General features: G+C 31.2%; 1 protein-coding gene across 1 annotated transcript; it reads right to left on the bottom strand.

The window, feature by feature from the left end:
• Positions 1 to 4,359: 4,359 nt before the first annotated feature.
• Positions 4,360 to 7,723, bottom strand: LOC112754764 (ferredoxin--NADP reductase, root isozyme, chloroplastic-like). Its single transcript, XM_025802521.3, has 5 exons — positions 7,417 to 7,723; positions 7,055 to 7,111; positions 6,359 to 6,687; positions 6,006 to 6,229; positions 4,360 to 5,086 (listed from the first exon to the last, which is right to left on the bottom strand). Exons 1-5 carry the CDS (start codon positions 7,438 to 7,440, stop codon positions 4,587 to 4,589), a joined length of 1,134 nt encoding a protein of 377 aa, XP_025658306.1. The 5' UTR covers positions 7,441 to 7,723; the 3' UTR covers positions 4,360 to 4,586.
• Positions 7,724 to 15,843: the final 8,120 nt, after the last annotated feature.

Raw genomic sequence — 15,843 nt, forward strand, 5'->3', positions numbered from 1 at the left:
AAAATGAAGGTTTAGAAGTGAAACTCTGGTTTAAAACACCAAAAATCCAGTTTTGCAGCAAGCAGAAGTCACGCGTGCGCGTGGCGTGGTGAGAATAGTACGTCACGTGTACGCGAGATCATGCACATTGGCTTCTCACGTGCACGCATGGCTACTCGCGCATACGTCGTTTAAAATGCCACGCCACGTGTACGCATGGGCCACGCGTACGCGTGGATGTACGTTTTTCCAAAAAAATGGCAGAATTCCCAGAAAGTTGCTAAAACCCAGTTTTGGTATACTGTAAACACAGTTTTCACCCTAAATTTCAATCATTCATAACTTTCTCTACAAAATTCCGTTTTTCACAAAATATATATCGTTCAAAAGTTTGCAAAACCGCCTTTCATTTGAAACAAATCACATTTCCATCCAAAATTTGAGAAGCAAGTTATGGACTTCCAAAGTTCATCAAAACCCACTTTTTACCAAATTACTTCCAAACCTCATTTTCACCAAATTCATATTCCTCATTCATAAAACCTGCATACTCATAACATATCAAGCCCATTTCATTAACAACCACTCCTAAATTATCTTTAACTAATTCAACAAGCCATAACCACCAATATATATCAACATATATTACATATATGAGCAACCCTTCATTAACATATATCAACCATTCACATATATTAACCCTTCAACACATATATCAACCTTTTATTAACATATATCAACCAAATTCCATTAACATATATCAACATCATCATCAACCCTTCATTAATAATTTCAAGAACACATATTCAATACCAACAACTCATGCTCATAAATTCCAACACTAGCTCAATTTCAAGAACACATATTCAATAATCTCAACAACTTATGCTCATAAATTCCAATACAAGTACAACCATAAATTTATCCAATATCTCCACAAAGCTAATCATTTAATGCATTTAACCATTTCAACTTAACATATGGTTCTCTAGCCTAAGTTTTCACAACACCTTAAATGTTAAACGCGCGAAACTTAAACCATACCTTGGCCGATCACTTTATTCAATTCAAGGCAGCCTCACAAGTTAGAACTAAGCCCCTCAAGCTCAAAGAAACCAGTCACAATCTAAGCTTCAATCACCAACAAGCCTCCAAATACTCACTTTTCAATTCCAATGCATGTATATGAACTTAATTCATACCTAATACACATATATATTCCAAATTCAGATTTTACTTAATGGAATCAAAATTGAATTAAAGTTTAGGGAATCCTTATCGCTCCCACACGCGTAGCAACTCAAACCTAGTAAGCTCCGCAAGCTAAATCGAACCTAGAACACCAAATTAGTCAATTACATTTTCATCCCTAAAATTTTAATAATTAATCAAATTAGTTCTTATATAATTTTTTTATTTTTTCTTGATAATATTAAATTTGAAATAATTTTTGATACTACTAATTTTAATAGAAATGTAATTGACAAACAAAATATTAGTAGTTGTATCTTTTCTTCTTAAAAATATTTTCAATAAAATTATTTCTCTCCTTTAATTCTTCTCAAAATCTCTCTTATTCTTTTCTATTCTAAAATCTTTTTCTTACATTATTACATTTTGCTAGAATATATATATACTCAAAATAAAAATGTATATATTTGTTAACCTAAACAAAGTTATATGCTCAAAATCAAAATTTATATATGTTAACCTAAACAAAGTTATACCACTATTTTTTTCTAGTACATCTTTTTTTTTTCATTACGGTATTACTTACATATAGAATGTAATGGTAGTGATATTAAAAGTCAAAATTCAAGAAGATCCACAAATTTTGCTTCAATTTCAAACTTTGCAAACTATTAAAAATTTGTTGCTTAATTATTATTATTATTATTATTATTATTATTATTATTATTATTATTATTATTATTATTATTATTATTATTATTATATATGCTAAACGAATTGCTTCTTAAGCGTACTACATGCAAAGATCATAATAAATTTTTGTGTGTTTCATATGTTTGAGATAGATTATATAATTTTTCTTTTAATATCACTACCATTACATCCTATATGTAAGTAATACCGTAATAAAAAAAAAAAGATGTAGTAGAAAAAAATAGTGGTATAACTTTGTTTAGGTTAACATACATAAATTTTGATTTTGAGTATATATATATATATATATATATATATATATATATATATATATATATATATTCCAGCAAAATGTAATAATATAAGAAAAAAGTTTTAGAATAGAAAAAATAAGAGATTTTGAAAAGAATTAAAGGAGAGAGATAATTTTATTGAAAAAATTTTTAAGAAAAGATACAATTACTAATTTTTTGTTTGTCAATTACATTTCTATTAAAATTAGTAGTATCAAAAAATATTTTAAATTTAATATTATCAAGAAAAAATAAAAATAAATTATATAAGGACTAATTTGATTAATTTTTAAAATTTTAGGGATGAAAATGACTTACGTCTTAACTTTCAAGAGCTATTTTGATTCTAAATAACTTTTTTACATGTCAACTGACACGTGACATGCCACGTGTTACTGATATGACACGTGGCGTGCCAGGTGTCACTGATCTCACACGTCAACCAATCATCTTGTGATACGTGGTATTAACCCACCACGTCGTTATCATGCCACGTGGCACTTAACGTAACACGTCATCATCCAACTGACGGAAGGACTAATGTGACCAAGTCGTATATCTTTCAGGGACGATTTCAATTAATTTTGTCTTTCGAGGACCAAAATGAAAATCGAAATATCTTTCAGAGATGATTTTGACTATTAACTCTAATAATTAAACTTCTTCAGTGACGACACGTTGCCGGACTTAGTAGAGAAGTAAAAAAATTCCAAAATTCATCAGACGGCAATTTTCTCGCTTCTAATATTTTTTAAAAGAAAGTTTGTATTATCATTGAACATCTAAATGGACAACAAGATTACATACATTATCAGGAGCGTGCCAATTTGAGGGCCAAAAAACATGCAGAAGCTTCCACCTCCATGGGTTATCATGACATTTTGATCAAACTAAATTTGGATCCCTGAGAAGCTAAAGAAATAAAACTATATAATATTGTTTTATGAGTTTTTTTTTTTTTTTTTTTTTGCATTATCTATATAACAAATCTTATATAGTCATTCAATTAAATTCATATTTGTAAATTATTTTTTAAATAATAAATTTAAAAATTAGTTATTTTTCTTAATACGATAATACATAATTAATTATTTGTGTTCATATTTGTAAATTATTTTTTAAATAATAAATTTAAAAATTAGTTATTTTTCTTAATACGATAATACATAATTAATTATTTGTGCAAAATTCTTTTACACGCACAGTTGAATAAAAATTAAATTCTTGTTTTATATAGTAATAATTGTCTAATATTTTTAAAATTGTTACATTATTTTAAAATTGATTACAAGATACATAAATCTATTTATAGTTTTACATTATATAAAAATAGATACCAAACTATTAGAAAGTGAAGTTTTGCCACGTTACTCCTTCTAATTGTGTCGTTATTTTTATTCTTGTTGCAATGAAAATCTAACTTTTTTGTTTAAAAAAAAAAACAGATTTTTGAAATTATACGTATACAAATCTATATGTTTGATTGTTTCTTTGTGTCTGCCTTGTGTTTTTGTTGACATTGTTGTTAGTCAATAGTTTTTATCACCGCGGTCTCTCTTGTCTTTTTTACCTTCATTATTTTTGTTTTTTTTTATTTTATTGTTTTTTTTTTATTTTATTTGCTATTTTTCGTTACCATGGATAATAAAGTCAAGTCCTTTTTGGCATCTTTTTAGCCTTGTATTTACTAATGAAAAGTTGTAGATAATAATAAAAAGTCATTCCAATGCTTAACTTACCACAATCCACAAAACTGAAAATCATATTAAAAAAAAGTACATTATTATGAGCTTGATTCTTGAAAGTCAATTTCTTTGTAAATGTATTGTTTTGATTTTCGGGGTTTACGGGCATTGTTTACCTTGATAGAGTATAACACATCAACATGTGTCCATATTTTTTTGGAAAGTATAGAGAAAGAACCATGTCATGATGCCCCGGATCAAAATAAATCTATGATATAGATTTGAATCACTACTAATGTATCCTCTCATAAGTAAAAGAGATTTAAAATTTTGTTCTATGATTTGCATATCCAAATCTAAGTCTACTGGTTGCACTATTCAACTATTGTCTGGCATGCAAAGACTTGAAAAAACAAATACAACACAACACCTTTGTCGTCTATGGTATTATTACAATTCAATTGAGTTATCGCCTAGTTCTTGATACTATGATTCATTGAATATGCTTGAACATCATATTAATTAACTATGATGCATCTTTATTGCAAAATGGTCAAAACATGTCTCTACCGCCACCTTTACTTGGTTCTTTAAATTTGTATTCATCAAGATAACAATGTACAGTTCACTCAAGCTATCTAATGAAGATTATTAATAAAAACAAAAACAACCCTTAATTAAAACACCTAACTGAGACTTAAGGTAAATAAATGCAAGCATGTGATTATTCTGCGCTGCAGAATTATCAATAGACTTCAACATGCCATTGTTTGTTCTTCTTAAGTTGTGAAAGTTTTTCTTCCCAATTTTCTCCTCTTTGCTCTGCAACCTTCTTCAGTGTATCTTGGATTCCAGGCATCATCCCCTTTAGACCACAGAAGTAAATGTGAGCTCCATTGTCGAGAAGTTTGAAGATCTCATCGCTATATTCCTTGATCTTATCCTGAACATACATCTTGCCTCCGCTCCTATTCTTCTGCTCTCTGCTGAGAGCTTTGTCATAGCGGAAGTTGTCCGGATAGTCCTTAAGGTATTTGGTGAATTCGTCATCATATAAAAGACTATCGATATTGGCAACACCAAGGAAGAGCCAGGCTAGTCCACCAAACTTGAATTTAGGAACTAACTCCATAAACATTCGGCGCAGATAGCCTCTAAATGGAGCAACACCAGTACCAGTTGCAATCATTATGTGTGTAGCATTTGGATCATCTTCAGGCAAAAGCATGATCTTCCCAGAGGGCCCTGCAAAAACCAATGTAGATAACTCAATTCTCAGTTTCAATTCTCAATCAACAAGAAGTTTTCACATACATTTGCAATTGCATTGTGACTCATGAGTCAATAGGCTAATGGAATCATCTTAAGTTTAGCTTACCAATCTGTTATACATCCTATAAAATAACTTTCATGACTATACCAAATATTCAGTCTATACCTAATGAAATAATTGTTTGTCATGTTAGTTGAAAACATTATATGATATACACTCATAACTTCTAATTGATTAACAACCAACCAAACAGAAGTCAAATAGTGCCATACATTTAGTAAAACAAGTCCCAACATCATAATGTGAGGTGTATATTATCGAATTAGTGAATTACCTTGATAAGCTATAGCTTTGCAAAGCTGTCAACACCATTGTGGATGGTGAAAATCGAAGTTGTGAATGAAAAATAAAAAGAAGGAACCTTTTATAACTTTGTGTTAATTTTTTAGCTTCTATTTATTGGTAGTATGGTTAGAGCATACATGTGCTTCACCAGTTATAGTGATATATTTGTAATCCCCAAATATTTCTAATGGGTTTGGGTTAATATGTGTCAACAATTATTTATTGAAACTTGTTTCTTCATGTAGTGACTATAATTTTACTTAGAATTCCCAGAATCTAGGTTTGCCCTATCAATATCTTCAGAGTGTTGATTATTCTTCCCTCAAAGCTGCTGAATTTTTTTCAGAGGATTCCAATTAGATCTATCTCATAAATCAGTAGGGCAACCTAGGGTAAAAATTGAATAACATATTACAACTAAGACATGCACGTTAATAATAAAGATATTTGAAATCCACCCAATTGAGGAAGGTACACGAAGGAGTTACGCTATTGCAATACAAATTGGTTCTGAGAATCTGTAAAATAAGAAGAGATTTTTCCCACCTGTGATTTTAATTTTGTCTCCAGGCTTGGAGTTGCACAAAAAGTTGCTGCAAACGCCTTGCTTAGATGGATCTTCCTTTCTAGTCTCAGAATCATAATAAACGGCACGACGCACACACAAGCTGGCGGTTTTACCATCAAAATTGTCTCCATACCTCGTCGAAGCAATTGAATATAGCCGAACATTATGGGAACTTCCAGGTTTCTTCGGATTTTCTCCTTGCCACCCATGTGTAAATTCTATTCATTAGTACCAAATCATTCTAAATCTTTTAAGATGTCCATTTTACATGCCAAAATTCAAGCATTGTGGACTGTCAACAGAAAAATAACTCAATGATACTGCTTACAGTGGAATGACACCATAACTCTGTCCTTCCCAGTAGGGAACATTGCCACCATGATCAATCACAATATGACATGTTTCACCAGGAGCCTTTGGGCCAACGAGTCTCTCAACGGAAACAATAGTTGCTGTGTATGGCTCTTTAGGCTTGTATATATTCAATGGAGGTTCATTAGCATCTTCCAATTCTAAAGGGGAGACTGTAACTTTGGGTACACTAGCTTGTTGCACCGACATGCATGTCACATGCCGACTTCTTAGTTGAGAGTTGTTTGCTTTCAGGTCGAAAGTTAAGACCAGTGCCCATGATTTATCCTGGAAGTTTAAGTTAGATACCTGCAAATCAAGAGCTGATTTTCTTTAGAAACATAAATTGTATATCTAAAATGACAAAAGTAAGTTTCAAACAAAATAAAGCCAACATAATTTATCACTCTAACAACTGCAATGTCATTACCCATTGGTTTCAAAAATCAAACTTGCTTCTTCGTTTTAAAGTATATGTTTATTTGGACAAAGTAATACATTAAAAATATTCATTTCTATAATTGTTCTGCCATGAGCTTCTAAAATCATCACTAATCAAAGCGAAATCTCACATATGTAAGGAACTTTTAAAACAAACTAAAGGCACGTAAATATAATAAGTGTTTCCAAAAGTCAAAGGCCAGAAAAATAATAAGGATCATAAGAAATATCAAACCTTAAGCGCAGTTCTTTTGAGAGACAAATCGTTGCCAAGAGGAACAGCCACAGCTACCTGCTAAAATCAGTGGCAAAAAACAATTCAGAACTTTTGTTCAACTATGAAAGACAAAATTAATAAACAACAAAGTTAAACATATGGTAAAAAATCCTTAGTTTCCTTTTAAAATGGCCTACTTCAGCTCAAATTTCCAAACTTCGATAGTCTACAAAGTTAGTTGTATTCACCCACAGCTCAAACCAGGTAGCAAAAGTAAATATAAAAGAGAAAACGGTCAAAATCAAATTTTGATTCCATTTGGAGTGACCCTTTTGCCTAAGATGGAGAAAACGAAGGTAATTGGTTAGTGAATTCATTACCTGTGACGCAATCAAATGAGCCATCACAAGATCAACAACAACAAATATAGGACCAGTAATCTCAGCAGCAACAGGAAGTGATTGGAGAAAGGAAAAGGGATTTAATAATAAATAAATATTTGATTAGATTTGAACAATGAAAAGTGGTAGATGAGTGTATTATCTAAGATTAATCAAATTTGAACTTGTAAAGTAAAGTTGGGTTTCGTGATCCTTTCGAGAATGGGAGAAGTCGTTGCTTCGTCACATTTTTGGCTCCTCAGAGTGTCACTCCCACCCTTTTGTGAGGGTAAACAGTAGGCTGTAGGAACCATAAACTAGGAATCAATATTCTAAAAATTGGACCGGTTCTTCTTGTGAAATCAACCAAACCAAATCAACTAAAATTTGATTGATTTGATTTGGTTTTCGATTTTTACACTGATTCAAACAAAATTTTTTTTTTCTACTTCTCTTATTAAACGGTTTTATATTTGAGCGTTGGTGTCCAGAGACTCACCTTCTACTTGCCGTGGGGCAAGTGAATAATCACTCTACATGATGTTGTATATCACCTTGGGCTGTGCGCTAATGGAGAACTCGTGCGTGGTTGCTTTCGTGACTTTAACACATGGTACGGGACCGGGGCCTGGAAGTTGGTTAAAAAGCTACTCGGTGCTAGGCCTCCTGTAGTCCACTAGCAGGGCGCACAGAGGAAGGAGTCTTTCTCCCTGAAGCTGACATGGCTTCCGGAGCGTGTACGGCAGATGCCGCCCGATACTGATGATCTAGCCACCCTCTGACAGTATGCGAGGTGCTACATACTGTTGATGATCGGGGGTTATTTGATGACTGATAAGTCCAATAATCAGGTTCATCTCCGTTGGCTCCCACTACTGGACGACTTTGAGAGGTGCTAATCTCTGTCATGGAGATCTGCGATGCTAGCATAGACATTCCATTTTTTATGCTCTGTGGTCCATCCCTCTACCACAGACATCGCCGGATGCACTCATTTGCTGTATCTTGGATATACCAGAAGTTTCCTAAGTGATGTCCACCTGAGCAATAGATTCACATGTACCCTATGGCTGCGAGGTAACTGTTTAGTTTGGTTTTATTATTCTTCATTTTTCGCATAACAATATTAAGACAGATTGACTGAATGGTGGTTAATGATGCAAATGTTCACAGGTTGATCGGCATGACACAGCAGAGTAGAGACCAGCACGAGCAGATAGTCCAGCGATGGTGTCGGGAGTTGGATCAGTTATTCTGGGATGAGGTAAGCCATGTACCCTTTTATATTGGTTCAGTTGCATAGATTAGTCAAACTATTATAGCAACTGTCACTGACACCTCTTTCGATGCGTTCATTGTAGTTCACGTAGATGTCGTACGACGACTCTGCACTACAGGATATGTTCCCGCTATGACCACCAAGAAAGAGAAATGAAGAAGATAGAGAAAAATGATAATGACCACTAAGAACACTTGACATGCATATTCATATGCTTGCTGGTAGATTTGTAGGATAACTAAGTCCTCCTGCATAAGGCAATTGAAGAAGGTCTACCATGTCGGAGAAAGTGAAGAAGCTCCTGACCTGCCACAATAACCTTCACAAAGAAGATGCCAGGGGTGTAATACCTAGTCATGACAATCCAATGGTGATAACAATGATCCTAGCCAATGCTAATCTTCATAGGACCCTAGTGGATTAGGAAAGTTCAGCTGACATTTTATTTATGCCAGCCTTTAATAAGCTTGGCTTGAAGGAAAAAGATTTGAAAGGATGTCCAAACACTCTTTTTAGTTTGGGAGATTCTTCCATCCGACCTCTAGTGTACATTACTCTATACGCTATCTTTGGCAAATTAAAGGGTTATAAGTGCAAACTATAAGTGTCGATTATATTGTCGTAGATGTAGCCTCAACCTACAATGCCCTGATAGACCGGAAAACTTGAAATTGACTCACTGCACCACTCCTCACCTTTGTATGAAATTTCTCATTCATGAGGGAATAGCAACTATAAGAGGAGAAAAGAAACTTGCTAGAAGATGTTATAATGAAAGCTTAAACCTACGAGGCTGCCCAAGACGTTGAGGTCAGACATATAACTTGGAAATTGAATGGCCGAACTAATGCCCTCTCCAAGCTAACCAATACAATGTCAGGAGGTAATAATAGAAGTTTGATCTAAGAGACGCTGCAATCACCATTAGAGATAAAATAAGTCAATAAGTCAGACACGTTAACAGTCTCCAATATGAATTTGAGTTGGATGACTCCTATCATAGAATATCTCAAGTTCAACATTCTTCCTCAAGGAGAAAGTGAAGCAAGAAGTCTATTAAGAGAATCACAGAACTACATACTAGTTCACAATATTCTTTACAAAAGAGGAATATCTACACCTTTGTTAAAATGCATCCCGACCTCAAAGACAAAAGAAGTCTTAGATGAAATTCACAATGACATCTGTAAAAATCATCTAGAGGCAAGGTCGTTGGAAAAGAAAGTACTGTGAGTCAGCTTCTATTGGCCAACTTTATAAAGAGATGCAATTGACTTCATCAAAAAAATGTCCATTCTGGCAGCTGCATGCAAATTTTCACGTGGCATCCCCAGAAGAACTCATTAGTATTACTTCACCATAGCCCTTGGCAAAATAAAAATTAGATATGCTCGGGCCATTTCTCCAATCGCCGAGACATGTAAAATATCTCATCGTAGGGATCAACTATTTTACCTGAAAGATTACCATGTGTTCATAACACGCAGCGGAAGAAAAATAAGGTAATCCTAAAGATCTATTTTGTGCTTAAACTTTATTCCAATAAACAATATATATTTTAGATCAGATATAAATACCTTTAGACGCTTTAGTAAAAATTACTTTCTCCTTCGATGGTACGAAGGCACTATGCGTATCCACACCGAGACCAACCTTTGCTGTCAACTCATTGACCAATGGACATCTGATCTAAATTGAGAAACCTCTTGCAACTCTTTGCACACCATAAAATTCTTCTCCAAGAATTAGGCTCACATACATTTATGTGCGTAGAGGTAAAGGAATAAAATCCTTATGTTTTATTCTCACATATATTTTCTGTACTCTTGGCATACATATATATAGTATGAGATTTGTTACTGATTTTAAATTTGAATCTCAATTCAAATTTAAATCATATCTTGAAATTCTAAATCTAAATCCTTCAAATTTATGAATCATATCATAACTCAATTTGAAACAGAATCAGTTAGGATCTCATCCAAATTTAGAATTCAAGTTTGCAAATAGAATAACTAATTATTCTCAAATCTCATTTACTATTCTCAATCATCATACTATTATTATATTCTTGGTGCTAGCAAAGAATATAATAATATTCCATCTGAATTAATATAATTATTTATTTGATCAAATCAAAATAATAATTAAATAATTCTACAGCAAAGATTAGAACACTCGTTAGTGTGTGACCCCATAGGTTCAATACTAAGCGGGTAGTAAATTAGTCATACTAAATTTACTAATCAAGGTTGGCGTCTAGCAACACTCCTGAACGACTCGATAGTATGAAGTAATATATTTTTACTAAGAACCTTAGAAGAACAAAGTATAATTCCTTCCATCTTTCCAGCTCTTGGTTAACCTTTAGAGTATGGTTTAATTGTCAAACTCTAACTTGTTACCATTATTATAATGAACTGTGAATGACTTAAGAAACTCATTTCTTCATTCATTCAATCCCCTTGGCCAAGGTTTTATTCATCTCAGTTATTATAATCATAGAGCTCAAATTCTTTACCGAGAGTTGACGGATTCCTTATTGACTAATCATTAATTCTACAAGTATTTAAATCATACCCAATATCCATTCAACTAGCACCCTAGGGTATTAGGTGTCCGGAATCAAAGTATAATAAATACATTGTTAATTACTATGACAGTCGCAGGTCAAAGGAAACTCTATTACTATGTTCATCTTGAGAATATCCTATTGACAAATATACGGTAATTATAACCATTAGAAATTCTCAGAATGAGTCAGTTCAATGGTCATATCTCTATATGCACCATCTATATATATAATTTAATAAATGAGATCTATTAATCTTCATCTAATGAAGACTATTATATATATATATTGATCTTTCCGGATTATTAATGTCCTTTTTAATAATCCTATGACAAAGAACAATTTAGATTAAATTATAAAAGATTTATCTCTCAATATTATGATCACTATCACAATGATAAATCTATAAATTTAATCAAGGACCTCATTATATTAACATTTTAATATAATAACAATAACAAATTATTTGAAACGTGATTGATTGGATTGTGGTCATACTACTTATTCCCAACAATCTCCCACTTGCACGAGAGCCAATCATGATGGATTGGATCTTGGGCATACTATTATCACAATAATTTTCCACTTGCACTAGAGCCAATCAATCATGTGTATAATTTTTCAATGCACATCTGTGTTTATCAAAACTCTTTTGACCTTAAACACCTTTACTTTTTGTAAAATACACCTAGTGCATAATAAATATCACGTTTTCTCAAAACATGAAATCTCCCACTACAGTAATGCATAATTTTATTTTAAGGACAATCCTTATTAAATATGATTATAAAAAATCTAAGCAACCGTTAGATTTATCTTTATAGAATTGTATCATTATACAAATAGGATACTTTTTTTTTTAAAAAGTTAGTTTGACGATCAAACTTTTTATACTCTCAGAAAGTATATCCTCTATTGAGTGGTATACAATTCTAATAAAAGTAATTATACTCCCACTCTTTCTTTAAGATGGAATCCCTTTCCTAAAAAGGAGTTTAACCTCTTATCACAAACACTTTATCATAAGAAGAGTGATAAAAATAATCTCATTATTTCTTTAGGATAACTAATAAATCTCATTTATTGGACCTAATATCAATTCTATTGGTGTACAATCTCTTAACACATAAGACATCTCCAAACACTAATATTGTTGAGTTTCAGTTTATGCCTTTTTCATATCCCATATGGGTAAAAAATTGATTTAGTGAGAAATTTGTTAATTTAGCCACATTTCTAAAATGTAGTCTAAATATTTAACAAATAGTGATATTCAATTAAATCAAATTTCATGTTTCTTAAACATGATGGAGTACATAGAGTATTAGTATTTATGTACGGAGAGAATCTCATTCTCTATTTAATAGAATATCAATTAGATATTAAAGATTTTACTTTAAAACTCTTGTAATAAAAATACTCAATATTTTTATTATTGGTCAAACCAACCCTTAAGAGCAATTTTGATTCGCATCCTCAATACTCATTGAATTTTTCTAAAAAGATCACAAACCTTAATCATATTAAGAAAAATTTTATTTGTAACAAAATAAATCTCCAAAAATGGTTACAAGAACAATTCTCGCTAAAGCCATTTGCCTAATGGCATTCCAACTTCTAAAGTTGTTTAATTCAAAATATATTACCCAATACTCCCACTAGTTTAAATAAAATCTTTGATAGTCATACTATCTTACTTTGGGCACCATACATCTTCTCAAGATGTTCAGTAATAAATAGTGGGGAGGTGCCTTTGAAATTAGAACTTATAGTTGTCAAAACAACCCATGTAAAATAATATTACAAATACTTCAAAAGTTCTGATCATTCCAAAACCAATTTTATTGGAGGATATTATTTTAATAAAATTATCATCTCCATGATAACCCTTTCATACATGAGAACAATTCTCATATGTTAGCCATTATATTACTTTCAAGTATGCCACACAAAAGGTAGACATATTTAAAAATTTAAAATACGAAAGTAAATTAAGAAATCTATATTTCTGTTAAAATTATTTAGAATCATGAATGAGTACCTTGGTTGTCAAGTTGTTACTCATATCTATTCCAAATAAACAAGATTAAATTGCATCCCATACAATTATAATCTCAAATAATTATCTGGTTGTCAAACAATTATTTAACTGAATTATAGTTTATACCCCTAGGTTGTCTAGATTCGATTATAAAATTAATTCTCCTTATACATCATCATATGCATAAATAAATTCTATCTTTGAGTACAAGTGTCCTGGTTGTCAGGTTGTTCCTTGTAAACAAGAGATAAATTTTTTTTTTTGGCAAACTCCTAACTTTTAGGATTTATCTCAATTGTTAGAGAATTTTTACCAATATTCATGGATTAAATTTTATACTCCTAGGTTGTCTAGGTAAATATAAAATTAAATCCCTAATACATCAAATGTATATACTGATTAGTATCTTGAAAATAAAACTCCTGGTTGTCAGGCCGCTCTTTATAATCAAGAATATTAGAAAAATTAATTTCTAATATTATAGTGTTTAAAACACATCAATCAAATCAAAATTTGATTTTAAATAGACTAATATTTAGCTGTATAGAACTGTCAAATCAAATTTGACATTCTTGATATATACACTTATATATAAAAACAAATAAAAGATATTTGCATCTTATTCCTTTTATTGTGATCAAAATCACAATAAAATTTAATCAATAAATAAAATCAAACAAAATATTTAATTATAAATATAACTATTATATTAAAAGGATGATAATTTAATCATAATTAAATAATCAAACTCCAAATAAATTAACTATTAATTTATTAAAAATCATCTCAATGAAAATAACTACATCACATGCTTAAAAAAATTTTGAATTAATCTTATTAATTCACAAATTTTAAGAAAATAGGAATAAAATTTAAACACAAAAAGCCAAAGCTCTGATACCACTGAAAGATTACCATGTGTTCATAACACGCAGCGGAAGAAAAATAAGGTAATCCTAAAGATCTATTTTGTGCTTAAACTTTATTCCAATAAACAATATATATTTTAGATCAAATCTAAATACCTTTAGACGCTTTAGTAAAAATCACTTTCTCCTTCGATGGTACGAAGGCGCTATGCGTATCCACACCGAGACCAACTTTTGCTATCAACTCATTGACCAATGGACATCTGATCTAAATTGAGAAACCTCTTGCAACTCTTTGCACACCATAAAATTCTTCTCCAAGAATTAGGCTCACATACATTTATGTCCGTAGAGGTAAAGGATTAAAATCCTTGTGTTTTATTCTCACATATATTTTCTGTACTCTTGGCATACATATATATAGTATGAGATTTGTTACTGATTTTAAATTTGAATCTCAATTCAAATTTAAATCATATCTTGAAATTCTAAATCTAAATCCTTCAAATTTATGAATCATATCATAACTCAATTTGAAACAGAATCAGTTAGGATCTCATCCAAATTTAGAATTCAAGTTTGCAAATAGAATAACTAATTATTCTCAAATCTCATTTACTATTCTCAATCATCATACTATTATTATATTCTTGGTGCTAGCAAAGAATATAATAATATTCCATCTGAATTAATATAATTATTTATTTGATCAAATCAAAATAATAATTAAATAATTCTACAGCAAAGATTAGAACACTCGTTAGTGTGTGACCCCATAGGTTCAATACTAAGCGGGTAGTAAATTAGTCATACTAAATTTACTAATCAAGGTTGGCGTCTAGCAACACTCCTGAACGACCCGATAGTATGAAGTAATATATTTTTACTAAGAACCTTAGAAGAACAAAGTATAATTCCTTCCATCTTTCCAGCTCTTGGTTAACCTTTAGAGTATGGTTTAATTGTCAAACTCTAACTTGTTACCATTATTATAATGAACTGTGAATGACTTAAAAAACTCATTTCTTCATTCATTCAATCCCCTTGCCCAAGGTTTTATTCATCTCAGTTATTATAATCATAGAGCTCAAACTCTTTATCGAGAGTTGACGGATTCCTTATTGACTAATCATTAATTCTACAAGTATTTAAATCATACCCAATATCCATTCAACTAGCACCCTAGGGTATTAGGTGTCCGGAATCAAAGTATAATAAATACATGGTTAATTACTATGACAGTCGCAGGTCAAAGAAAACTCTATTACTATGTTCATCTTGAGAATATCCTATTGACAAATATACGGTAATTATAACCATTAGAAATTCTCAGAATGAGTCAGTTCAATGGTCATATCTCTATATGCACCATCTATATATATAATTTAATAAATGAGATCTATTAATCTTCATCTAATGAAGACTATTATATATATATTGATCTTTCCGAATTATTAATGTCCTTTTTAATAATCCTATGACCAAGAACAATTTAGATTAAATTATAAAAGATTTATCTCTCAATATTATGATCACTATCACAATGATAAATCTATAAATTTAATCAAGGACCTCATTATATTAATATTTTAATATAATAACAATAACAAATTATTTGAAACGTGATTGATTGGATTGTGGTCATACTACTTATTCCCAACATTAC

This window comes from Arachis hypogaea, chromosome 16 (genome assembly GCF_003086295.3).
Source record: "Arachis hypogaea cultivar Tifrunner chromosome 16, arahy.Tifrunner.gnm2.J5K5, whole genome shotgun sequence".
In the NCBI taxonomy this organism is placed as follows: Eukaryota; Viridiplantae; Streptophyta; class Magnoliopsida; order Fabales; family Fabaceae; genus Arachis; species Arachis hypogaea.

Bases quoted from the DNA above. Each gene is read 5' to 3' on its own strand.
- LOC112754764 (XM_025802521.3), bottom strand. From the start codon at position 7,440: ATGGCTCATTTGATTGCGTCACAG. The intron at 7,112-7,416 runs GTAATGAATTCA...TGATTTTAGCAG, and splicing joins CTCATTTGATTGCGTCACAG to GTAGCTGTGGCTGTTCCTCT. The intron at 6,688-7,054 runs GTTTGATATTTC...CTTGATTTGCAG, and splicing joins TCAAAAGAACTGCGCTTAAG to GTATCTAACTTAAACTTCCA.